General features: G+C 37.5%; 1 protein-coding gene across 6 annotated transcripts in view; it reads right to left on the bottom strand.

Annotated features, from left to right (window-relative positions):
- Positions 1–532: 532 nt before the first annotated feature.
- rhobtb4 (Rho related BTB domain containing 4) overlaps positions 533–26649 on the bottom strand; it is a 116047-nt gene continuing 89930 nt past the window's right edge. For all 6 annotated transcript variants that reach the window (XM_061906270.1, XM_061906273.1, XM_061906272.1 and 3 more), the window contains 6 exons: positions 24983–25202; positions 22253–22371; positions 11006–11156; positions 10828–10916; positions 10630–10735; positions 533–8467 (listed from right to left, as the gene is read on the bottom strand). In XM_061906270.1, the coding sequence (XP_061762254.1) occupies positions 8289–8467; positions 10630–10735; positions 10828–10916; positions 11006–11156; positions 22253–22371; positions 24983–25202 (864 nt within the window). In that variant the 3' untranslated portion in view covers positions 533–8288. The remainder of the gene's footprint in view (positions 8468–10629; positions 10736–10827; positions 10917–11005; positions 11157–22252; positions 22372–24982; positions 25203–26649) is intronic.

The following is a 26649-nucleotide window of genomic DNA, read 5'->3' as shown; positions in this document are numbered from 1 at the left end:
GTGCAGCCCTTTGAGACACTAGTGATTTAGGGCTATATAAATAATAATTGATTGATTAATATAAACATACATATATATATATATACATACATATATACATACATATATACATACATGTATGTATGTATATATACACATGTATATATATACATGCATTCATATGTATGTATACATATTAAGATAAAAGCACACATATATACAGTATACATATATATAACTATATGTATGTGTATATATAACTATATATATGTGTATACATACACATATTTATATCGAAATATACATAAACATATGCGTTAATATACATACATAATGTATATGTATGTATAACATGTACACACATACATATAAATGTTTGTATGTTTACATTAGTATATATACATATGGATGCATATAGTTATACATACATATAGTTATATTTGTATAACCATTTGCATCCATCCATACATGTAGTATAAAATAAAGCCGTGTCATTCATTAATCTACAATTTGCATATGCCAACAAAAGCCAGTAATAAACACAAGAAACCAGTTCAAAAGATTATTTGTTTTATTAAAATCCATATCAAACATCAAAATACTGAAATGGCAAAAAGAAAGAAAAAAAAAAGGTTTTCATATTTTGGGGGGATTTGTGTGTCTTTTTTTGTTGTTGTTTTTTTGTGTTTTTTTTTTTTTTTTACAAATCATAATTAAAAAAAAAAGAAGTACAAACTGTTTCCGAACACTTTTACAAACATTCTGATTGTTGACTTGTCTTCTCTTATTCGTTGTGACGAAAGCCCTTAATAGTCGGCGAGGGTGTGCCATTTGTTTTCATGGTCACCAAATACACAAAAGTCACATGGGAACAAAAGTGCACAACAGCGGTATTCACATCGCGCACGTCTCCTCACACAACTCATCGTCCAAAACGCTGAACTCAACTTTTGGATAAGAACCATCTCAATTAAAGCATAGTTAGATTTTAGTACGCATCAACGCAACACGTTGCATCTAAAAAGTGAAAGCGGAATAATACTGTATCAATATATAATACTGTATTTGGTGACAGTGATGAGTGGAGTTCTGACGTGTGTGTGTGTGTGTGTGTGTGTTTATAGGCTACACAAGAGAAAGTCCAGGCACCTAATAATAATTTTGGAACTGCTGGTGTGCAGGGTTCACACGTGACACCACACCGTAGCAAAACTTGGTCACGTGTTATCATCACGGCAAGAACATATTCCAAAGCTGCCTGACTGCGTGGTGATTAGAAGTAATACACATTTCTTTATGAGGAATATCGTCGGGCTGCAGGTGCAGGGAGCCTGCAAGCGTGAAGAGTTCACTGAAGGCACGTGGAAGGGAGCAGAACAGTCAGACTCCACACACTGCTCCAAATGTCACCGTGAAAGATGCGCGAAAACGCACAAATATATATTTTTTTAAGGTGTGACTTGGCGAGCCTCCGCTCAGATTACAGTATATAGCAAGGTTGAGGGCGTGGCTACTCCCCAGAAAACATTTTATGGAACTTTTTTCAGCCCAGATTCACCATAAGGATTTACAAATTATTTATTTCCTATCATTTACTTAAGTAGGGTTGAAATCAATAATTTTCTTTATTTTTATCAAGGTGCTGCACACACCATTGGAGGCCCGCCACACAGGTTGAAACTCGCAGGCAGAGATGAAGTACAAGAAAATCCACACTGTAAAACTAATCTGTAGATTTTACTGTAAAAAGGATTGCAATTTTACTGTAAATTTAAAAACGATACAAAAGTTTGGTAAAATACCAGTGTTTTTTAAATTTTGAATTAAACAGTTTTGACAGTGCATGACTGTAAATGGAAACGCGGTACTAATTATATGTTTTATAGTAAAGTTACAGTGCACCACTGTAAATAAAAATTAAAAAAATTTTTTTTACAGTAAAATATTGGCGACTGAGCTAACAGTTTTCCACCTTCAAATCTACGATTGTTGTTTTTACAGTGCATTTGTGCAAAAGGTCTAATTACAGTGCAATACTGTAAACTAAAAAAACATTGTTATTTTCACGGTAAAAAATATGGCGCATAACCGTAAATGGAAAAACTGCAGCAATGTTTTTTTTCTTTGCAGGAAAATTACAGTTCCTGACCGTAAATGAGAAAACAGAACCACTGTAATTTGTACGGTAAATATACAGTGCATTACTGTAAATTAAAAATGGTATAACTGTAATGTTTACTGTGAAATTACAGTGCATAAGTGTAAATTAAAAATTATGCCACTAATTTTTACAGTGAAATTACAATGCATAACTGTAAATTAAAAATGATGCCACTAATTTTTAAAGTCAAGTTACAGTGCAGTACTGTGAATTAAATTAATACCATTTTAATTAAGTAAAATTATAGTGCTTTATTGTAAATGAGGAATCAATAACCCTTTAATTTTTATGGTAAAATTACAGTGCATTACTGTAAATTAAAAACAGTACCACTATAATTTTTTCACGATGAAATTAGAGTGCATGAAATTAAAAACGGCACCACTGAAATGTTCACAGTAAAATTACAGTACATCACTGTATTTTTTGATGGTTGAATTACAGTGCATTACTATGAATGGGAAAACAAATCTACTTTTAATTCTACAGTAAAATTCTAAAGACTGGGTTGTATTTTTTTTAATATTTTAACCATAAAATAATTGTTTTTACAGCGCATTACTGTAAATGGAAAACACGGTAACAATGTTATTTCTCTCGGTAAAATTAACAGTGTATTGCTGTAAATGAGAACACAGCAACTACTGTTATTTTTACGGTAAATTTCTGGCGACTGGGCTGCCAGTTCAAAAATCAATGATATTTTTATGGTAACATACACTATGCTGTAATACTGTAAATGTAAAAACACTGTTAATTCTATTTGAATTCTGAAGACTGGGTTGCAAATATACATATTTTTCTACAGCGCATTACTGTAAATGAAAACCGAAAACAATGTTATTTCTCGCGGTAAAATTAACAGTGCATTACTGTAAATGGAAACACAGCAACTACTGTTATTTTTACGGTCAAATAATTTGAAAGTCGCTTTTACAGCGTATTGTTGTAAAAGGAAAAAAGCTGTATCAATGTTATTTGTACGGTAAAACACAGTGTATATATATATATATATATATATATATATATACACATATATTTTTTATTATTATTATTATTTTTTTTATAGTAAAATCTTTGCAAACAGCATTTTGACCATAAAATCTGTCGACTTATTTTTACAGTGTACACATGATATCGGTGCGGGAACTTTGGCCAGTGGGATTTGTCTGACTGACATTCTTTAGTTTTTTAACTTACAATTCAGGATGATCACTTTTTTGTAACAATGCTCATACTAACGAGCCCAGTCTAGATTGCATGCGTGCCAACGCCAACATTCATAGAATTGTATGCATTTCAATATCAGAAATTAGCTTGACACCCTGTATTAATCATGTCGAATTTCCACAAATATTTTATAAAACAATCCCGATAATATTTTTTTTTTTTTTTTAATTTCCCTGCATATTATGAGTTTAAGCTGTGGTCTGTGAACAAAAAGGTCAAAAAAGATTTGCTACAATCATCTGTAACATGCTAACAAGGACATATTAGGGTTGTTATAAGACAGCAACAATGAAAATAAAAAAAAAGTGCATTCCTCGCTCTAACGACAATCCAGTCGGGCCACCATGCAAATTCACCTCAACCCCATTAGTGCGCTAACCACGGCCAAAGCAAATCACCCACGTCAAATATATAAACTGAGGCCATGTGGTCGCAAAGACGTCTCTACCAGATTCTGACGACGTTTGTCCAAGTTTAAGGCACTGAGACAAGAGGCGGTTTGGGCCAAAGCAACAATTGGTAAGACAAATCAGTGTTTCATAATCTCCCACTCACTTTCCCCCGAAGGGTGAGTGTGAGTAATACTTTTTACATGCGGTTTTCCTCCCAAAAAAAATAAAAACACTGTCTTGATTCTCACTCCACTCTCATGAGAGCCGAGCCCGCTTCTATTTCGGGACTTAATCGCGGCTCTTGAGGAGAAAAGGCGACACACGCCATACGACTTGCACACCTGCAAACAGAACGTCTCACTTCCATGTAAGATTTCTAACGCCAAAGCAGCAAAAACAGAGAGGTTGTGTGTATTATCAGGACGCTACACGTTGCCAAAAGACCATCTGCGCAGACTCTGTGGTGTACTGAGCACAGTCGTCCAGTCCTACAAAATACAGCAAGGCAAAGGGACTCTTTTTGTTGGTTTTCTTGTCCTGGCTGAACGCGTTTTTTTTTTTTAAAACAATGTCAGGGGTCTCTTCCTAAAAACGACATGTTCAGCGAGGATGGAAGCAGAAATGAAGCAAAGTGTGGAAGAAAGAGTATCACAGCTTTGGTATTCAAAGTGAGGTGAACAGAGTTGGAAATGACGCGTTGTAGGACGTCTTGCTCTCCTTCTGACGCACGTCCCAATACTTATGAGGAGTATCAGGGCCACAATAAACCAACAACGCAAAAGGATTACATTAACGATGAATAAAGTCTCTTTTTTTGGAGAAAAAAGTTCAAATTTTAAGAGTCATGATGTTGCAAGAACAAAGTTGACATTTTAGAAGAAAACTTGTGATGATGCATAAAGCCATGGAAATATTTTGAGAGAAAAAAGGGATAACATAGCGACAAGAAAGTGATAATACTGCAGGAAAAATGCCATTATAAAAGTATAATTTTATGAGAAACGAGTCGGAACATTTTGACCAAATATCGTTAATAACAGCATTAGGAAAAGAGTTGTAAAATTAGCAGAAGTTGTAATAATATGTCAATAAAGTTGTAATAGTATGACAGTAAAGTTGTAGTATTATGAGAAAAATAATTAATAGGACAAATGAAGTCGTGGTTTATTTTAATATTATGCAAAAAGTCATAAAAGGTGCCAAAATAATTTTTTTTGCAAAGGATTACATTTTAATGTATAATATTGTGAGACTTAAATCATATTATGAGTAAAAAGTGCAAAATAATATTACGTTTAATACTAAAACTAAAATGTTGAGATTAAGCAATGATATGCTGAAAAAAATTAAGATACTTTTAATGCTGCAAGAATAAAAATGTTGCAATGTTATGAAATTAATAATAGTATGAGGGGGAAACGTGCTAAATATTATCAAGTTTAATACCACAACTAAAATGTTGTGAGATTTAGTAATAAAAGACAAAAAAAGTAGAATTACTACAGAATTATTATAAAAATTAAGTAAACAACGTTGGGAAAATAGAGTCATAATATTCTGGGGAAGAAAAAAATAATCCATCCCATCCGTTTGCATGAATAAAAAGGTTGGAATGTTAAGAAATCAATAATAATATGAGGGGGGGAAAAGTTGTAACATTAGGAGAAGTTGTAATAATATGTCAATAAAGTCGTAATATTATGACAGTAAAGTTGCAGTATTATGAGGACAAAAAACGTAAAGTTAAAAAATTTGTTTTAATACTACAAATTAAGTCATAGTTTGTTGTAATATTATAGACAAATTCATAAAAGGTTCCTAAATATGTATTTAACTGGGGGAATATATTTTAATGTATAATTTTATGACGCATAAGTCATATGATGAGTAAAAAATGGTTAATACTTCAACCAAAATGTTGTAAGATTAAGCCACAACATTACAGTGGAAAAATAGGAATATTACAAAAATATATATGATGAGAAATGTTGTAATGGGGAAAACAAATAAAGTCATAATGTTCTGGAATTAAAAAATATATTTTTTGGAATGGTGCAACAATAAAAAATTTGTAATGTTATGAAATTAATAGTATAAGGAAAAAAGTTGGAATATGTCAATAATATTACAGTAAGATTGTAACATTATGGGAAAAAAATTAACACTACAAATAAAGTCGTAGTTTATCATTGCAAATACATTTTAATAGTATGAGGAAAAAGTTGTAACATAACCAGAAGTTGTAATAGTATGTTAATAATTCATAATATGACAGTAAAGTTACAGTATTATAAGAAAAAGTGTCATAATACTGCAAATGAAGTTATACAAGGTGCCTAAATATTGTTTTTGAATGTAAGGGATTACATTTTAATGTGTAGTAGTATAACATGTAAATGATAGAAGACAAAAAAGTGGAAAACTTTAGAAAAAAGAATAGTATAAGCCTTAATACAGTTTTACAGCGTTATTACAGTTATTACAGGGGGGAAAGTAAGAATATTACAAAAATGAAGTCATGATAATTGAAAAAAAAAAGTCGTAATATATTTTTTACATATTGTAAAAAATATATATGCATATATATATATATATATATATATATATATATATATATATATATATATATATATATATATATATATACATATACACATATACACACATATATATTTTAAATGCTGCAGGAATAAAAACAAGTTTTAGTGTTAACATTAGTATGAGGGCAAAAAAAGTTGTATCACTAGGGAAAGTTCTAATATGACAAAAGTTATATTTTGACAAAAAAGACATGTTGTTGCAAGAAGCGTCATAATACTACAAATAGTCACATTTTGTTGTAATATTAGAGAAAAAAGTGCCAAAATAATGTTGTAATATTGCAAAGAAAGTGTATTGTAATGTAAAATATAATAACACTAAAAATATGAGGAAAAAAGTGCAAAAACTTTCTTAATAAATTGCGTATTAAAATTCAAGTTATAATATTGTGAGTTTAAGCTGTGAAATTGATGACAACTAATACAAAATAAAGTCATGATAATACTAGGAAAAACTTGCAATGAGTAAATCAAAATGTAGGGAAAATAAATTTCAAAATGCTCTTGTAAAAAAAAAAAATTATAATCCTGCAAGAATAAAACCTTTTTGCGATTATAAAGTTGTACAGTAATACCTAACATATCATCTTAATTAGGTCGGGACCTTATCAAATTAATTTCCACAAAGCAGGAAATCAGGAATCAATAACTATAAATGGAATATTTTCATAGCTGGAGCATGAAAAACCTGTTTATAAACTTCCAAATATGGCGTTCAACATCAAATAAATACCTAAATACAAATATTAATCCAGTATGGTAGTCTTGCATGAGGCTGAGCCATTCAGTGGCCATGTTAATGAACATCGTGCTGTGATTGGTTTGGTCTCATTTAGTAGCCAATAGTACTGAAATATTGATATTTTTAGTAAAATGTATCATTTTATGTTTGAAAATGCTTCACCTACTCCATAAATACACAGAATATGCATTTTAAAAAAAGAGAACAACATTGTGTGATGAAGTGCTACGAGAAAGGGACTGTACGTTTTCGCTCGGATCATAACAACACTGACGTAATTCTGAGTTTTTAGCGTGGCCCTAATACTCCGTACAGGAAGAGAAAACACAGGTATAAAACTGGTAGTGTGTAGTGCAGGAGCCCTGAGCACTGCTACCCCCTAGTGGTACAAAGGTATAAAGGCAGGCTTGCTGAGGAGCTTCCATGCAGCCTAGTTAGTGGTCATGGACGTTACCGTTGTGTTGTTTTTTTTTTTAATACTGTATGCATCGTGCCTCCAGGAAGAGGCGTCAAGTAAGGCTCCGTCATTGCTATTGAGTGGTCACTTGAGAAAGTCTCTGAAGTGCAGTTTGGCAAGCTTGAGTGTAGGGAATGGACCATGGTGCAGGACGGAGACGAACTAGAAAGGTCAGTGGGTGTGGTTAAGCCTCTTAAACTGCAGCATCCACAAATGTGCTCTGAGTTAACAGTCCAAACTTAGCGGTTGGTCGCCATGTAGAAAGGTGCCGGGGGCTTACAAAATGGACGATTTGTATCAAAGTACTTACAGTTGTGTTGAGTCGATTTCCTGGATATCCAGTGCTGGTTGTAGACAGGCAGATCCTGGGCTCGGGTTTGTGTGTGTGCAAGCTAACAGTCTGCAGTGAAGGCAAAGTTATAAAAACAAATACAAATTCTGGAGCTGGAAGGTGGAGTCTGGGAGAGATAGAAAGCCCTTGATCCCAGTCCAGTCATTCTACGGACGGGATGACGTCCAAGGGAGTGTGCTGCTGTCCCCCGCAGGCTGGTCAGGTTGTCCGCCATAACTGCACTCTCGCGCATGTAAAGAGGCACAAAAAGTACATTCCCTCTCCACGCGCTGGCATCCGAGGAACACTGAGTCCGATTTGCATTGAGAGACAAAGAAAAGGCTTCAAACCTCCTGGGCGCAAGAGGCGCCGACGAAGGGCCAGGCCGACGGGCGCCTAGGAGACGTGCGGCGAAGAGGACGGGTGTCTCCAGAAACACCAGCCTCGTTTGGTGTGCTGCTTGCGCAGGATCTCCTCCTCGTGCTCCCGCTCCTTCTGGGAACGCAAGTAGCGGTCCTCCTCCTTCAGGAACCACACAGGCGGCCAGCGCTGCTTTTCAAAGTGCTTCTGGTTGTCTGCACACAACCACACATTTATTTATTTACTCCTTATTGGCAGAGGAGTCGTTAAACATCTGTGTGCAGTGGAATCTTGGTAAACGAACACCTCACTATACAAACTTTATGAATACGAGCCAAATTGAAATATACTTTTCACGAACCTTGTCTCAGTGTACGAACCTTTCATCCACCAATTGTGTGCAAAGCCATTTTGTGCCCAACAGCACATCCACTGTGGGCAGGCCTAATCGTTCTGCGGCGCTCATTCAGTCAGCTCAGCAGTGCTCTTATTAGCGACTGTGCTAAGTGCTACTTGGTGTGCTTTTCAGCCTTTTTTAATGCCGCAAGAATAAAAACCTTTTTGCGATAATAAAGTTGTACAGTAATCCCTCAAATATCCCTCTTAATTAACTCCGGACCTGACTGTGATCAAATTAATTTCACAAAGCAGGAATTAATGATTATAAATGGAATATTTTCACTGCGATGAGGTGGCAACTTGTCCACGGTGTACACCGCCTTCCGCCCGATTGTAGCTGAGATAGGCTCCGGCGCCCCCCGCGACCCCGAAGGAATAAGCGGTAGAAAATGGATGGAAGGAATATTTTCATAGTTGGAGCTTAAAAAACCTGTTTACAAACTTCCAAATATGGGGTTTAACATAATTTTATGCCCTCAAGACATCAAATAAACTCCTAAATGCAAATATTTACGTGTTTATTAGTGGCATCCATTGTGGGCGGGCTGATCGAGCTGCAGCGCTCATTCAGTCAGCCCAGCACTGTTGTCATTAGCTACTGTGCTAAGTGCTACTTTGTGTCCTTGTTAAGTGTTCTATTTAGTCTTTTCACAGCATTTTTCCAGTTTTGCTAGCTCAATATGAGTCAAAGGTACGCAATGTACAAGCGTAGGTTTCTCTTGTTTATGCTTCTCGCAAGACGGTAATTAAGTAATTATGACACATTTTACTGATGTCGATTAGCCAAATGTATTTGGAAAGTTACTTAACAATTTTTTTGTCGGGAGTCGGGACAGATTGTCAGCATTACCCTGCTAAAATGTGTAGTTTGACCGCACGGACTGCCATCAAAATAATTATATGTACGATATATTGCATAGGCCTACTTTGATTGCAAGCCAAGGCCAACAGTAAAATTACCGCCACATTTTGTTCAGCATATTTCCACGTGCATCCAATTTGACGCACTGCATTCTCTTCTATGTACGCACATCACCATCTTTCAGTGCAGAGCGCCATTCAATGAGCCAACTCACGTTGTGTGTCATTGATCGGGCTACCGTTCTAAGCATTACACTAGGAGCTGAGCACCATCACACTAAGCATTCGTTGCAAAAACACACTAGCTCTGTTACACAAGCTCATCAACTGTATTGGACATTATAGTTTACATACCAAATGTTAATTTCCATGTTACAAGAAAATGTAAATGCCTGATTTACCTATCAAGGAGGAAATTAGTAAGTTTGGCGTCAGATAAAAGAAAATTTCTCCGCCTTCAATCGTCTCCATTTTTCAAAGGCATTCCCGATATAAATCCTTGTTTCGTTCCTGGCTTTGTCATGAACAAGTTGACATTCGTAACGAGGACTTTTAGATTTACTAAGGTCCGACATTTTTAGTAACTTTACCAATGGCAGTAGCCAGACGAAAGTGGCGGTGTCTAACTGGCATCCTGGATTTGACACACTCACAGACTTTTTAATTGGTCAAACGGTGGAGGGCGGGGGATCAAAATGAAAACAATAACAAGATTTCAGGGCCATATATCTAATTTTGAAATCAGCATATCCCAGCTGAACTACCGCGATCAGTTATAAAGGTATTCAAAAACAACATGATTTATTAATGCCTTTTGACATATCAGGGCCATTTAATGATGACTTGACGTGAAATTATTACCTATGGCACCTTTAAATATTTAAATCGTTTGACAGCCCACACAATTAGTTTTGTCTTAAAACAGGTTATATGGCAAGCACAAAATATTTCGTATCCTGAACATTATTACCGAGTCCCAGTGCAGCTATGGTCTAATAACTGCCAGGCAATTGATCTTGTTATTGTTACATGTTATTCTTGGATGTTTATGTTTGCTTTTGCAAATGTTTTGGCCCTCTCAATTATCTCAGCAAAGAAAGACAATGAGTGTGTTTACCTGGAGACATGGCCTTCATGTCTTTGGGAAACTTGCGGCAGATACTGTTATAATTAGTGCAGATGTGATGGAGACACCAGGTTGATAGCTGCTTGGCATTGTGGAACTAGGAGTGGGGAACAAACCACTGCATTTGTCACGCATATGTACAGTCACTGAATTTTATCGATGGGTGTTTCAAAAATTGTAGTAACAGACCTGCGCTAGCTCCAAATATGCCAACACCTGCCCATCAATGTCGACTCCTTTCCCTGTCAACTGCAGGAGCTCATCAACGGCTTGCTGCTCTGAAGATGCCCACATATATAAAAGGATGTCAGTATTTACAGTGTCTGGCCTTCTCCTAACTTCCACTATTACTGCTTAGAGTCCTTACCAGTGAGGGCAACCAGGCGTGGTAAACAAAGACGGTTGGCCACCACGATCAGCTCTATGGACTCCAGATGAGGACAAGGTGTCAGCATGCCGCAGTACAGGAACTCCAAAACACCTCGCATACATGCTGTACTCGTGCTGGGAATGGGCACCTGGACATGTGTCAAAAAAAAAAAAAAAACATTGTTTAAGGGCAGATGTAGCTTTAAAAAATGTTTATCCTTTATCTGATGCCATTTAGCAGAGTATGGGTGCAACTTCCTCCCTGTGCATCCATATAAAAATGTTTAGGCAAGTGTAAACATTAAATGTTTCACCTAAAATGGTTTTCACTTCACAGGTGTGCTTGAAGCTCATCGAGAGAATGCCAAGAGTGTGCAAAGCAGTAATCAGAGCAAAGAGTGGCTATTTTGAAGAAACTCGAATATAAAACATGTTTTCAGTTATTTCACCTTTTTGTTGTTAAGTACATAACTCCAAAGGTGTTCATTCATAGTTTTAATGCCTTTAGTGGCAATCTACAATGTAAATAGTCATGAAAACAAAGAAAACGCATTGAACATCTCGAGATGGTGTGTCCAAACTTTTGGCCTGTACTCTATTTTCAATCAAATTTTTATTGCAAAGCTCTTTTCTTACATACATTATTTAAGCATGTTCTACAATTTGTTGGGGTCCTAAACTAAGCATTTTTAAGGGATAAGAACGCCTTTAAAAAAATATATATATCACTGCTACATCAATATTGGTCAATAAGGAGTACAAACCAATCAGAGCGCACTGTTCAGTATTGTGGCCACTGATTGGCTCAGCCTCAGGAAACATTACCATAAAGCATTGTAATAGTGTAATGGTGTCATTTAATGTCTAGAAGGCTCACAGAATGTTGGAAAACGTATGTAAAAGGTAGTAAACAGTTGTTTATTATCGAGCTAAGAAAATATTTGCTTTATAATTAATGACTCCAACTATGTGGAAACTAAGTTACCGTGGTCTTATCTGCAACTAATAAACATCAATAAAAGACAGATTATTTGACATAAATGTAGGTTTTAATAATATTAAAATTGCTAATTGCCCAACTTTTTTCCTGTTAATTGGTTTTAGTACAAAACACCAACATACATTCAAGTTTGATTAAAAAACATCAAAATTCTTTCACATACACAAAAAAAGTGTGAAAATGTGTTGTAAGAGCACTGCAGGAGACCTCCAAAAAAATAAAAATTCCGCTTAGTGTTAAGTTTAGTCAGGGACATGAGTATATGTCTTATTTCTTAATAATTTTTGCTATATTGGATCAAAAAGCGACTATGTGTGTACTATTTTATGTCTGAAATGCTCTCATAATGTAAAATATAATGGATTGAGAATGTATTGAAGAGTTTTTATTGCTCTAGCTATGAACATATTCCATTTATATTTAATAAAACCCCCACTTTGCGAAAATTCATTTACCAAGGTCAGGCCCAGATACCAATGAACAGCGATTAACGAGGGACGACTGTAAAGGGCAGGGGACAGTGTATGGAGAACTGTGCTTGTAGGGATACACCGAGCATCCACACAATTAAATTCATTTCATGAGAGCTGTTCACTGACGAAAGACCCACTGTGAGTTAGTGAGAGTTGTATAAATAAATGCATATGAATAAGATAGTCCTGTTGTTTCATTATGACAGGTTACGCAGTCTCATCCCAGGAAGCAAAGCCGGAAAGAAGACGCTGACCCGAGAGACCACCTGAAGTCTACCAAGAACACTCCTGGTTTACCCACTGAGCCCCTCCTTACAGCCCCACGTCTACAACCAATTAAGAGAATGTCAGCGTGGTGAGACCTCTCGTTACGACTAAAAGTCACAACACTGAAACCAGGGTGGTCTCAAAAAGCCCAGCTGAGGCCAGGCAGCGTTATTAAGTGGTTACACTCATGGCACTTCTGTCTGTGCCATGTTAACCTGCGATTGTAAGGGCTGTTTAGGAAAAAAACCTTGTATGAAAGTTAGCATACAATGTGAAAATCAAGGATATCCATCCATCCATTTCTACCGCTTTCAGAAGTAAAAGTAGCGGAAAAACGTGCTTCAGACGTAAAAGCCTCAGTAAAATTATTGACTTAAATAATAAAGACCACACTGACAGAAGTCAAACTAAACCACAGGTGTGAAACTCAAGGCCCAAGGGCCCGATCCGGCCCGCGACATCATTTGTATCTGGCCCACAAACACCTGGAAATGATATGTGTCAATAAAGTACTTAATATTTTCTCACTAAATCGATTCATTGATTTTTTTACATTTTGACAGAAAAAATATATGTACTGCTTGAAATTGCATTCCTTTTAAACGTTAATAGTATCCAATATTGCAACAAATATTACAGTATATTATCATTCATCCATCCATCCATTTTCTACCGCTTATTCCCTTTTGGGGTCGCGGGGGGCGCTGGCGCCTATCTCCATCCATCCATCCATTTTCTACCGCTTATTCCCTTTCGGGGTCGCGGGGGGCGCTGGCGCCTATCTCAGCTACAATCGCCTATCTCATACTTTCCAAATATGTTTTTTTCTGAATAAAAATATTTGACTTTACAGCAAACTACCCATCAAATTATTTAAAAATGACAATAAATTGTATGTTGTTCTTTACAGTATATTACTCTAAATAAAAAAAATAAAAAAAAACTACCGGTACTGTTTTTTTGCGTTAAAATTCTGTTGACTGAGCTGCCAGTTTTTGACTGTAAAATATATCGTTGCTGTTTTTAACAATGTATTACTCTAAATGGAATGGCGGTACATTTGTTTTACGGTAGAAAAACTGGCAGGTAAGTAGACAGAATAAAAAAAAACTCATTTTGCAAAAAACAATGTAAATTTAACAGTAAAATTTTGGCAACTAAGCTGCAAGCTTTTTCTATAAAAAAAAAAAAAACAGCGGTACTGTTTGTAAATTTACCGTAAAATTTAGTAAAATAAAAAAAATCATACATATATACATATATATATATATGGGCCGGGCTTCACGGTGGCAGAGGGGTTAGTGCGTCTGCCTCACAATACGAAGGTCCTGCAGTCCTGGGTTCAAATCCAGGCTCGGGATCTTTCTGTGTGGAGTTTGCATGTTCTCCCCGTGACTGCGTGGGTTCCCTCCGGGTACTCCGGCTTCCTCCCACTTCCAAAGACATGCACCTGGGGATAGGTTGATTGGCAACACTAAATTGGCCCTAGTGTGTGAATGTGAGTGTGAATGTTGTCTGTCTATCTGTGTTGGCCCTGCGATGAGGTGGCGACTTGTCCAGGGTGTACCCTGCCCTCCGCCCGATTGTAGCTGAGATAGGCGCCAGCGCCCCCCGCTACCCCGAAAGGGAATAAGCGGTAGAAAATGGATGGATGGATATATATATATATATATATATATATATATATATATATATATATACACACACATTTTGACATTAACATTTTGTAAATGTAAAGTTTTTATTGTAAAATCGACAGTCTACTTAAAACAATTAATATAATTAATAATGAAATCCAGAGGCAATTTCATACATTATACACTGTTACAAGTGGGCCTTTGATGGCAGCCATAATTGCGATGTCGCCCGAAATGAAAACGAGTTTGTCATCCCTGAACTAGACTATAGACAATTTATGTAATTTAACTCTATAAAATGGTTTTTTTTACTATTTTGGTATGTTCAAATGCTCATTTTAATATCACAAAGTATTATATTACAGTAGTACCTCAACGGACATTCGTAATTGGTTCTCAAATCAACATCCCACATTAAAACGAATTGAAATTAATCCAATTAATGCTCAGCACACCAACACAGCACAATTTTAACTTGTGGCATGCTTTTTTAAAATAAAAATATTTTTACATAAGGAAGGCCGTGTGAAGAACAATCCAATAGTACAAACTAGTTTCATGAAGTAATATAATAATGTACAGCCTTTTCTTTAGAGATCAAACTTCTACGGTATCTCCATTGAGCTACTTCTCCGTCAAACACACCATCAGCAGCATTGCCATATTTTCATCGACAAATCTCAGGCTTATATATTTGTTGACATTCTTGGCTGGCATTAAGACACATTCTGCTTCAGTATAGTGCAAATGAGCAGTGACACGCTAATAGCTTCACGCTCGGTTTTGATTTTGATTATTTCTTTTTTGAATTCAATGAAAATTACCAATTTCTTTTCAGCACTGTCCTTCACGTTTACTTTATTCCTTTTTATTGTTGGAAAACAATGTTATGTCCAGCTCTATAGCTACAAGCTACAAGCTAGTGCTGGCAAGCAAAACCAGATGTTTTGGGAGGATCTTACGGTGTTCACTGTGACATTTGCTATGCTAACTAATGCCAGGGATGCGTGTAACTCAGATGTTTGCTTGCAACTTAAAAGGGTTCAGTGAATTAGTAATTGTACTCTTATTTGTATTTAATAATTAAATCTAAACTACTTACAATGTAACATGATGAACCTTGTCAAATGATATTAAACAATGTTTTAATAAAAAATATCATCATCAAGGCTTAGGTCAGGCTGATAAAGAAATAGTAATCAAATAAACTGCAAAAGAAGGGACTTATAAAAACTGATACAACAAATTACAATTACACAGTGCTGAAATAAATATATTCTAAATCAATATAATATTTTGTATATATACATACTGTATGTATATATATACATATATATATACATATATATATATACATATACATACATACATATATACATACATGTATGTATGTATGTATGTATATATATATATATATATATATATATACACACACACACACACACACATGTATATATATATATATATATATACACATACTGTACATGTATATATATATATACACACACATATATACGTATATATATATACACACACATGTATATATATATATATATGTGTGTATAATATATACATGTATATATATACATAAATATATATACACATATATACACACATACATGTGTATATAAATACACACACATATATATATATATATATGTATAACTTAGCTGTAGATAAAATTAATGAGCAAATAAAAATACAACTTCACCCCCCTTTAGTCATATTCTTTGCGCTTAAGAAACTTCTCTTTGACTATATCCACAATTATTTTATTTGTTTGACATTTTCATTACTGCCACAAGTGGTGGAGAAGTGTATTACAACTATATCGACCACAGCTGAGAAACAAATATTTTTTGGCGGCGCTCTAGGGGCGCTCACAGCTCAACAATGTTGTGCCAGCTGAACAGCCCTATGGTTAAGTACCACTGACTTAAAGCATATCGATCTTAAAAGCTCAAAACACTCTTTAGTTGAGTTACCACAGCAGAATGTGGATTCATTAGTTTAAAATGCACGACCATTGTAACAAGAGTCCAACATGGACGCTGTGAAGTCATGTTATCACACAACAGCATGAAATGTGTGAATCTAAAAATACTGAGAAGGAAGTGTGACATGATCATGAAAATAGAATGCTGGCTGATCACGTGCTACTCTCACATTTGTGAGTTTCAGGCTCTTTTCCCCCCTGGGGGGATGCTCCACTCCGTCCTAAAATATACTCCCACACTATTCAAAAGGAAGTTGATGCAAAGCTGTCATGTCAGAGTGATTTGCATGTACTTTTACCATCAACACTGAGACAGGGAAAAGAATAAACTAACTTTGAGCATTCCTTAATCTCGTTATAGGCAAATATAATGACAATAAAGTCCATTCTATTCTATTCTAAGTGTCAGGTTCACAACTAAACATAGGTGTGGGATTAAAGCCATGCATACAGTAATAGCCGTAAATATAATAGATTACCAGACAGTATGTCATGGCTTCCCTGAGACTACACCTTGTTTTTTTCTACTCAATCAAAGGGTATGTCTACAATAAGCCGGATAACTCCTTAAAGTAATAATTATTTAGCTAAGGCCCCATTTCAGCCACACTAAACCAGCGTTAAAGGCCCCCCCCCCCCTCCAGACTAATTTTTACACGGGTAAATGCGACATCTATTTCTTGAATTTCTTCTTTGCTTTGTATGGACTCATAGTTTGTTTTCAAACTGAATTCGGAAAGGAAGTGACACCAGAAAGGCCACGCCCCACACAGTAAGTGACCTCAGAAAGATGGAGGCGAGTCATTCCGATATGCTCGTGTGGAAATCACACATGAATGAATACCTTAAGAGAAGCAAACGCGCAATTGCAGCTATTTCGGATACAACACATCTCAGACGGCAACATAAACGTTTGAGCGATGGTTTTGGATAAGGCCTGGAAGAACGGCAGCCTGTTGGGATATGTTTGTCAACGAGTGTGTCGTGCCAGCTGAATGGCACGAGAACTTTTGAATGTCCAGGTCAGCTGTGATTCTACTTAGTGAAAAACTTTGTCCATTTGTCGAAGGGGAAACACCGACAGGACTACGAAAAACTGCGATTACATTTGGATGTATGTTGAGCGATTACTCAACGTCTAGTTTTGTACTCCATAACTATTGTAAAGCCATGAAGTGGTTGCGGCCATCAAGTACAACCGCCAATTTCAGCCTCCAAGCATTGTCCTAAACAGATACCTATGATTGTTGTAAAATGTTCTTTATCACTTTGTATACTTTCACGCGTCCATTAAATGTATGATTCATGTACGATGGCTCAGGTGTGATTCACTACAATAGTCTAACCTGATGATGTTTCGGCAAGCAAGGTTTACTGTTAAAAGAAATGTGGCAATAGTCTACATTGAAACACAGGGTAAGAATACACTTCCAGGTCAGAGCTGACTATGACGCGGGCAGACGGAGGGGGGAAGAGGGTCTTAAACGACCATTGTGTGTGTGGACACAGATAAGGTTAGGTGGTATTTACCCTGGATAACCTTAGCCAGTTTAGTGTAGAAAGGGCCTAAGGTTGCCTTTACACCCAAGTGGCTAAGGTTATACAGGATATAACCCACCTAACCTTATCCCTGTCCACACACACATGCATACAATGCCATTGTTTAAGACCACCTCCCCTCTCCGTCCGCCGGCGCAACGCGACCTCGTACGCATGTGCAGAAGATGGCAGGGGCGCATATGTCATAGTCATGTCTGATCTGGAAGTGCATCCTTACCCGGCAGTCTGGGATGTGAAGTACTTCAATGTAGCTTATTGCCATATTTCTTTAAACAGTAAACCTTGCCTGCCTCACCATCAGCAGATTAGACTAGCCCTATTGTAGTGAATCACACCTGAGCCATCATATATGAATCAAATCTTTAATGGCGGTGTGAAAGTAAACAATGTGATAAAGAACATGTAATGCTATGATTAAAAGGTGAATATTTCTCCCATCCTCATACAGGTCATAAATTCCCTATAAAAAGCAGAATTTCCAATAGAACTAAATGTATTATCTTCTCAAGTCTCCATGTGGCCTATTTTATGTTGGAAAGACAGAGAGAGAGCTCAAAATTCGCATTTCAGAAGATAAAAGTATCATTAGGAATTGTGATGTAAAATCGTCTGTAGTGAGACACTTTAATAGTGCTGAACATGATATATGTTCATTGAGGTTTCAAGGTATGGAAGGAGTGAAACATTTGAGGAGAGGGGGAGATAGAGAAAAAGTTTTACTGCAAGGTGAAGCATTTTGGATACACACGTTACAAACTCAGTACCCTAAAAGGGATGAACGAGGAGTTGCTTTTGGGATGTTTTCTATCATGGTTGTCCATGAAGTTGTCTATATGCATATCATGTACTTCATGTAGATTTTGTTGTGGCTTGATGGGAGCTATAGCTATTCCACCACTTAATTTATTTTTTTCACTGTGCTGATGAGCTATGTCTCCTTTTATTATAATGGTTGCCCACACATTTTATATTGCATTTTGTTATTTTTATCCCATGATACTGTACTGAGTCCTTCTACCTATTCATCCATCTTCAACCGCTTATCCGTAATCGGGTCGCGGGGACAACAGCTCTCGCAGAGACCCCCAGACTTCCCTCTCCAGAGCAACATTTGCAACTTCCTCCTGGGGAATCCCAAAGCGTTCCCAGGCCAGAGAGGAGATGTAATCACCCCATCTCGTCGTTGGCCTGCCACGGGTTCTTCTCCCAGTGGGACATGCAACGAGGACCTCCCTCGGGCATCCGCACGAGATGCCCGAACCACCTAAGCTTGCTCCTTACCAAGCGGAGGAGCAGCGGTTCTACTCCGAGTCTCACTCGGGTGACTGAACTTCTCACCCTATCTCTAATGGAGATGCCAGCCACCCTTCTGAGGAAAGTCATTTCGGCCGCTTGTATCCACGATCTTATTCTTTCGGTCATGAGCCACACTTCATGACCATAGGTGAGAGTAGGAATGTGGATAGCTTGGTAGACCGAGAGCTTTGCCTTCTGGCTCAGCTCTCGTTTCGTCACAACTGTGCGGCAGAGAGACTGTAATACTGCCCCAGCTGCTCCAATTCTCTGGCTGATTTCCTTCTCTATTTTTCCCTCACTCACAAACAAGACCCCGAGATACTTAAACTCCTCCACCTGGGACAGAGTCTCGTTTTCTACCTGGACTGTACAAACCATCGGTTTCCTGCTGAGAACCATGGCCTCGGATTTGGAGATGCTGATCCTCATTCCAGCCGCTGAACACTCGGCTGCGAATCGATCCAGTGATTGATTTATTTTGTACATTTTTCCATTTTGTTTATTATTTCTGCGCTTTACTTTTTGAAGTTGTTCTTGACATAATATGTAAATTTATTGACCACAGCTGTGACTACTTAAGTGCATCACTTACTGTTGAAAATTGTACACTAATGAAGACATTGTCGAAACCAATCTGTTTGGTAGCGCCTACCTCTTGAAGCTCATCGAGAGAATGTCAAGAGTGTGCAAAGCAGTAATCAGAACAGAGGGTGGCTATTCTGAGGAAACTAGAATATAAAAAATGTTTTCAGTTATTTCACCTTTTTTTGTTAAGTACATAACTCCACGTGTTCGCAGTTTTGATGCCTTCAGTGACAATTTAAAAAAGAATAAAGAAAACACATTGAATGAGAAGGTGTGTCCAAAATGTTGGCCTGCACTGTACATGGCAGACAATAATTGATACAGTCTGCTTTGCCAGTCCAAATGCATTCGCTGTTTTCCGTAGTCTTCCCTCGTCGGCAAGGTAATACAAAGCACACGCTACTTTTTTTTTTTAATCACATCCACGGGAGCCCGCATTCTCATTGTCTTCCCTTCAACAAATGGACAAAGTAGAATGGTAAGTAGAATCACAGCTGACCTAGACGTCCGAAAGTTATTTTGCCATTCCTCTGGCACAACACACTCGTTGACAAACATATCCCACAAGGCTGTCTTATCCAAAACTGTCGCTCAAAATTGCTATGTTGCTGTCTGAGATGTCCTAAGGTATTCATGTGTGATTTCTACAAGCACCTGTACATGTAGAAGAAGGAGAAACACGGGCATGTCTGGATGATTCACCTCTACCTTTCTAGTGGTTACCTCCGATTGTTGTGAAGCTGGCTGTGGCGCGTTCTGACGTCACGTCCTATCCGAACTCTGTTTATAAACGATCAATGAGTCCATAGGAGCTAAGAGCCAGCACTAACCCATGTAAAAAAAAATCCAACCTTAAACAATGGGTTAGTGTGGCTGACACAGGGTTTAGGCTAAATAGTTATTTGTTAAAAGGAGTTATCTGGCTTAATGTTTTGTTTTTTTATTTACCTTTATTTAAACAGGACAATCTCAATGAGATTGAAAAACTTTTTTTAAAGGGAGTCTTGACAAAGAGGCAGGAAAGTTACACATAAAATTACATTCACATTACACACTGAAATGACAGTATGAACATCAAGTAAAACATTTATAGATAACTGAGGCTCCTTCAAATGCTCTGTTTAGATTTAAAAACATTTAAGGATAAAAATTCTGTCATCTTTCAGTCTCTTTGTAACATGTTCCAAGCAAAAAGGAGCTGCATAGACAAAAGCTTTTTTCCCTAACTCAGTGCGAGCAAAATGGACAGAAAGCAACAGCTGATCATTGGATCTCAGTGCATAAGAGTCCGTACTTCTCTGTGAAATCAATGCACAAATGTATTTCGGCAATGGTCCCAGAAGAGCCTTGAAAATAAAAGTGTACCAATGACACTGTCTCCTAGTGGACAGAGAAGTCACAGTGGTGTGTCATGGCTCTACTGTTACAGGTGATGAACCTCAAGGAAGCATGGTAAACACAGTCCACCATCTGAAGACAATAATGAGTAGCATTCATCTAAAAAGATCACCTTAATCTCGCACAGATAAAAATGTGGCAGAGACAGGGCGCTTTTTACACCAAAAGAAAAACATCTCTTATTACAGAAAAAAAAAACAACTCTCTAAATTTTAGTGTCTTCACCAGTTGATCAATAAAAGGTTTAAAAGTAAGAGTCATCAATTAAACCCCAAGGTATTTACATTCATGCACCACTTCTATGACATTCCCTTTAAAATGGGACACGACTGGGTGAGTTTGAGGCACCTTCCTATGTTTGTAAAACAGCATAACTTTTTTCGTAAGCATTGAGAACCAGTTTTAAGTCAATAAGTGAATTCTGCACAGCGACAAAAGTTTTCTGCAGGGAGTTAACAGCCTGTTCAACAGATGATCCAGGGCAATAACTAATTTTATCGACAGCATAAACATGCATATTAGCATCAGAGAAATGTTATTCGAGATCATTGATGTATACAATAAATAAGAGGGACCCCAATACAGATCCCTGAGGCACCCCTTTATGAACATTGACAAATTCTGAACAAAGGCCATAGTATTTATTAATACGCTGGGTCCTCTTTTCTAAATAATTTGAAAACCAAGCGACCATATGTTCTGACAGTCCAATGAGAAACAGCCTACATTTTAAAATAGTGTGGTCTACTCTTTCAAACGCTTTCGAGATATCAATAAAAAGTGAAGCACAGTACTGTTTTTTTAATCAAGCACTATAATGATGTCATTTACCACATTCATTGTAGCAGTGATAACTGCTACATTGAACAGCCTAATTGATATTTACAAATACTTTTGACGGAAGGAACTCTTTCAACTGATCACAAACAAGAGGGTCCAGAATTTTTGATAAGACACATAGATTTGATGTTGGCCTATCATGTAAACAGGGCCTAATAATGTCACAAGTGCCAGTGTACTTTTTTAAACTCACCTCTTCAATGTAGCTTTCCATGAAAGATCCCCGGAACATTGCAGCCATCCAGTCACAGCTGGAGATGAGCAGGGGTTTGTGGCCGGGGAGGTAGCCATCGTCTAGCCGGAACACCACATCTGAAACCGGGGTGGGAAAAGAGCATTCATCTCGTGGAATGCCACAGAAGCCCAAACTACAAAGGGGGGAAAGGACGGACAAGGCAGAAAGAGCCACAGAGGACAGACAGACACACACACACACACACACACAGACATAAAGACACAAGTAGACAGACAAAGAGAAAAATTGACAGAGGGACACAACAGCTTTTGACAAAGAGTCAGGGAAGGAAAACAGACGCAAGATAAAGGAAATGTAATAAATCACCAAAGGACTGTATTGCGTTGCTAGGAATCTCTGGGAATCACTTCATTATGTCATGTATCTCAAAGGAAACAATGTTGGCCCATTTTACCCATACATTGTTAAACAAATCATCAAATAATTATTCATTAGCGTTATGAATAGGAATCCCATCATAACGATGATTAATACAAGTGATTGTTGAGACACATTGGATGCATGGCACTGGTAGTAGCATGCAAACACAACAGCTTGGGGGAGGGGGAACAGACAAGACCATACAAAGACAAAGGAGGCACGCAAGGACGGAGACGAGACGACCAAGCAGACTGAAGTGGCAGGCAGTCATCAAGTCATTTGATAACTTTAAGAAGACTTCAACTGCAAGCAAAATAACAAAATACAAAATGTGCATTCTCTAGTAGAAATGAATGGTAAGTATACCACAAATGTACACAAGGTGTACATTGTTAAGAGACTCAAAAGCTATGTTCACACTGCAGCTTATGATGGAAACTATGGATTTTTTGTTAAATTTGATTTTTTTTAATGATCTATAAACATGTTTTTAATATGATTGTGGTGGTCTGCTCCCTGTATAATCTGTATCAGAGCTTGGTCTGTATTGCCGGCAGTAAGTCGTATCCATTTACAGTAAGCATTGGAGGACGCCAAGGCTGGCCTTTGTCACCGGTTCTGTTCATAACATTTATGGACAGAATTTCTAGGCACAGTCAGGCGGATCCAGTTTATAATGTGGTCCTGCTGGCTTCTTCTGGCCAGGATTTTCAGCTCTCACTGGATCGGTTCACAGCCAATTGTGAAGTGACTGGTATGAGAATCAGCACCTACAAGTGCGGGTCCATGTTTCTCGCCCAGAAAAGGTGGAGTGCCATCTCCGGGTGGAGGAGTTCAAGTATTTCAGAGTCTTGTTCACGAGTGAGGGAAAAGTGGATCGGGAGAAATACAGGCGAATCGGTGCAGTGTCTGCAGTGATGCGGACCCTGTATAGATTCGTCATGGTGGAAAAGGAGCTGAGCCGGAAGGCAAAGCAATTAACCGGTCGAGCTACGTCCCTATCCTCACCTATGGTTATGACCGAAGGGACAAGATCACAGGTACAAGCGGCCAAAATTAGTTTCCTCCGTGTCAGGTGGCTGGGCTCCCGCTAAAAGATTCTATGAGAAACTCAAGAGAGACTCAGATTAAAGCCACTGCTCCTCAAAATCGAGAGGAGCCAGTTAAGGTTATTCGGATGACCCCCGGACGCGTGTTTAGAAGGTAGGGAAGACCAAGGACAAAAGGCCTTGGAATACCCCGAGAAGAGCTGGGAAAGGGAAGTGAGGGCTTCTCCACTTTGCTTCCCCCGCGAACCAATCTTGGATAAGCGAAAGAAGATGGATACATTTTTATATATAGTTGCACAAATTATGAAAAAAAACATCTATTTAGCGAATACTGTAAAATAAGTCAGTAGACTGACAGCTAAGTCGCCAACATTTTTGTGTAAAAAAACAGTGGCGCTGTTTTTCTATTCACATTAATACATTGTTAAAAAACGACCATAGAAATTACAGTAAAAAAATGACAGCTTAGTTACCAGAATTATACAATCAAGACAGGCGTTCCATTTTTCCATTTACAGTAATGCACTTTAAAAACAGCAAAAAAAAAAAATGGCAGGTCTGTCGCCAGAATTTTACGGTCGAAATAAAGTTTTTCTATTTACAGTAATGCACTGTCAAGACAACAATCGTAGAATTTATGGTAAAAAAAAACACGGCACCTAAGTCACCAGAATTTCACCATCTAAATAACAGGACTACCATTTTTCCATTTACAGTAACTTACTGTAAATACAACTAAACATTTTACGGTTCAAAACTGGCAGTACTGTCTCCAGAATTTTACTGTCAAATTAACAGTGGTACCGTTTCCCATTTACATAAATGTTACTGTAAAAACAAACACTGAACAATTCACATAAAAAAATGGCAGCTCAGTCGGAAAAATTTTACTAACAGTGGTAATGTTTTTTTTAATTACAGTAATGCACTGTAAAAACGACCATGCATCAGACTACAGTTGCACTGGATCCATATTGGGATTTTTGACCACATACAAAAGAGGTCAAGGTTAGACGGGAAAATACTGGCATTGTACTGTTTACGCTGCCGCGGAAAAAAAAAACTGATGGATGTTACATACGTGCAAAAATATGGGAATTAGCCTGCAGTGTGAACATTGTCAAAGAAACTGCCTGGAGTTGTCTTTTCAGTCACTCTCTCTTTCAACACCCAAACATTAACTGATGCATCCAGAAAAAAAAACTGGAATATTATAACCAATTCTAATACCGGAATTTGGATCGGTACGGAACATTACCAGCAAAGGTGCCTTTGTTGAGACACTCCTTGATGCGGTTGGCTCTGCGGACATGGAATGCCTTGGTTATCTCCTGGTTCATGAAACTCTCCCTGTTGAGCACATTGGCCACCATCATCCGTAGGTCGAACACCTCGAGGAGCTCTGCGATGGTGGCCACCTGCATCAGATCTCCTCGACTCTCATTCAGGCTGCCAGTGTACAGGTACTGAAGGACCGCCTAGAACAAGAGCAGGTCAAGAGGTCAAAGACACTGCCAACTGCAGCAGCTAACTGAACCAGACCGGACTAAGACAATGCTGCTGTTTACTTTGAGGTAGAAATATGTAATGCAGTATACAGTAACCAAAGAAAAAAAACTACAGTCACCCTTTGTTTATTGTAGCTAATTGGTTGCAGGCCTGACCGTGGGCCACCTCACAGAATTTGGCTCCCTTCTGAGGGCCGCATTTTAAAATTAATCAAAATTATGCATGCGGGCAATTACCTGTGGTTATTTAAAATTCAAATTGATTTGATTTTAAAAATATATATATATATATCATTTGACAACCTTGATATAAATGTGTACCAGTAATCACCTCATATTATTACACCATTGATTATGCACTTGATTATTAGATTTTTTCCATGTACAAAAAGGTATCTTACCAACCGATTTTTGTAAAACCCTGTATAATAATGTAATATGTGGCATGATTAGATAACAACATTTAAAAGATGCATTTTTTCCGGTCAAAATCGAAATAATTATTTGTATTTAGTAAAAAAAAATTATGTATTTTATTAACACACTTTTCCCAGGCTTTCGCAGGCCACATACAATGATGTGGCGGGCCAGATCTAGCCCCCGGGCCTTGAGTTTGACACCTGTGTTATAGAGCATAAACCAACTTTACGACCATCTAAATACATTTTAAACATAAACATTAAGAGCCCTCTAAACATGAAATGACACCTACAGTCGGGTAAAAAAGTGTTTAGTCGGCCACCGATTGTGCAAGTTCTCTCTCTTAAAATGATGACAGAGGTCTGTAATTTTTATCATAGGTACACTTCAACTGTAAGAGACAGAATGTCAAAGAAAAAATCCAGGAATTCACATTGTAGGAATTTTAAAGAATTATTTGTAAATTATGGTGGAAAATAAGTATTGGTCACTTCAAACAAGGAAGATCTCTGGCTCTCACAGACCTGTAAATTCTTCATTAAGAAGCTCTTCTGTCCTCCACTCGTTACCTGTATTAATGGAACCTGTTTGAACTCGTTATCTGTATAAAAGACACCTGTCCACAGCCTTAAACAGTCAGACTCCAAACTCCACTATGGCATAGACCAAAGAGCTGTCGAAGGACACCAGGAAAAGAATTGTAGACCTGCACCAGACTGGGAAGAGTGAATCTACAATTGGCAAGTAGCTTGGTGTGAAAAAATAAACTGTGGGAGCAATTATCAGAAAAAGGAAGACATACAAGACCACTGATAATCTCCCTTGATCTGGGGCTCCACGCAAGATCTCATCCCGTGGGGTCAAAATGATCATGAGAACAGTGAGAAAAAATCCCAGAACCACACGGGGGACCTGGTGAATGACCTGCAGAGAGCCAGGACCAAAGTAACAAAGGTTACCATCAGTAACACACTACGCCGACAGGGAATCAAATCCT

The sequence above is a fragment of the Nerophis ophidion genome, linkage group LG07, assembly GCF_033978795.1.
Source record: "Nerophis ophidion isolate RoL-2023_Sa linkage group LG07, RoL_Noph_v1.0, whole genome shotgun sequence".
NCBI classification, from domain to species: domain Eukaryota; kingdom Metazoa; phylum Chordata; class Actinopteri; order Syngnathiformes; family Syngnathidae; genus Nerophis; species Nerophis ophidion.
Note: the sequence above shows the minus strand (reverse complement) of the source record. Positions and strands in the feature narration are given on the sequence as shown.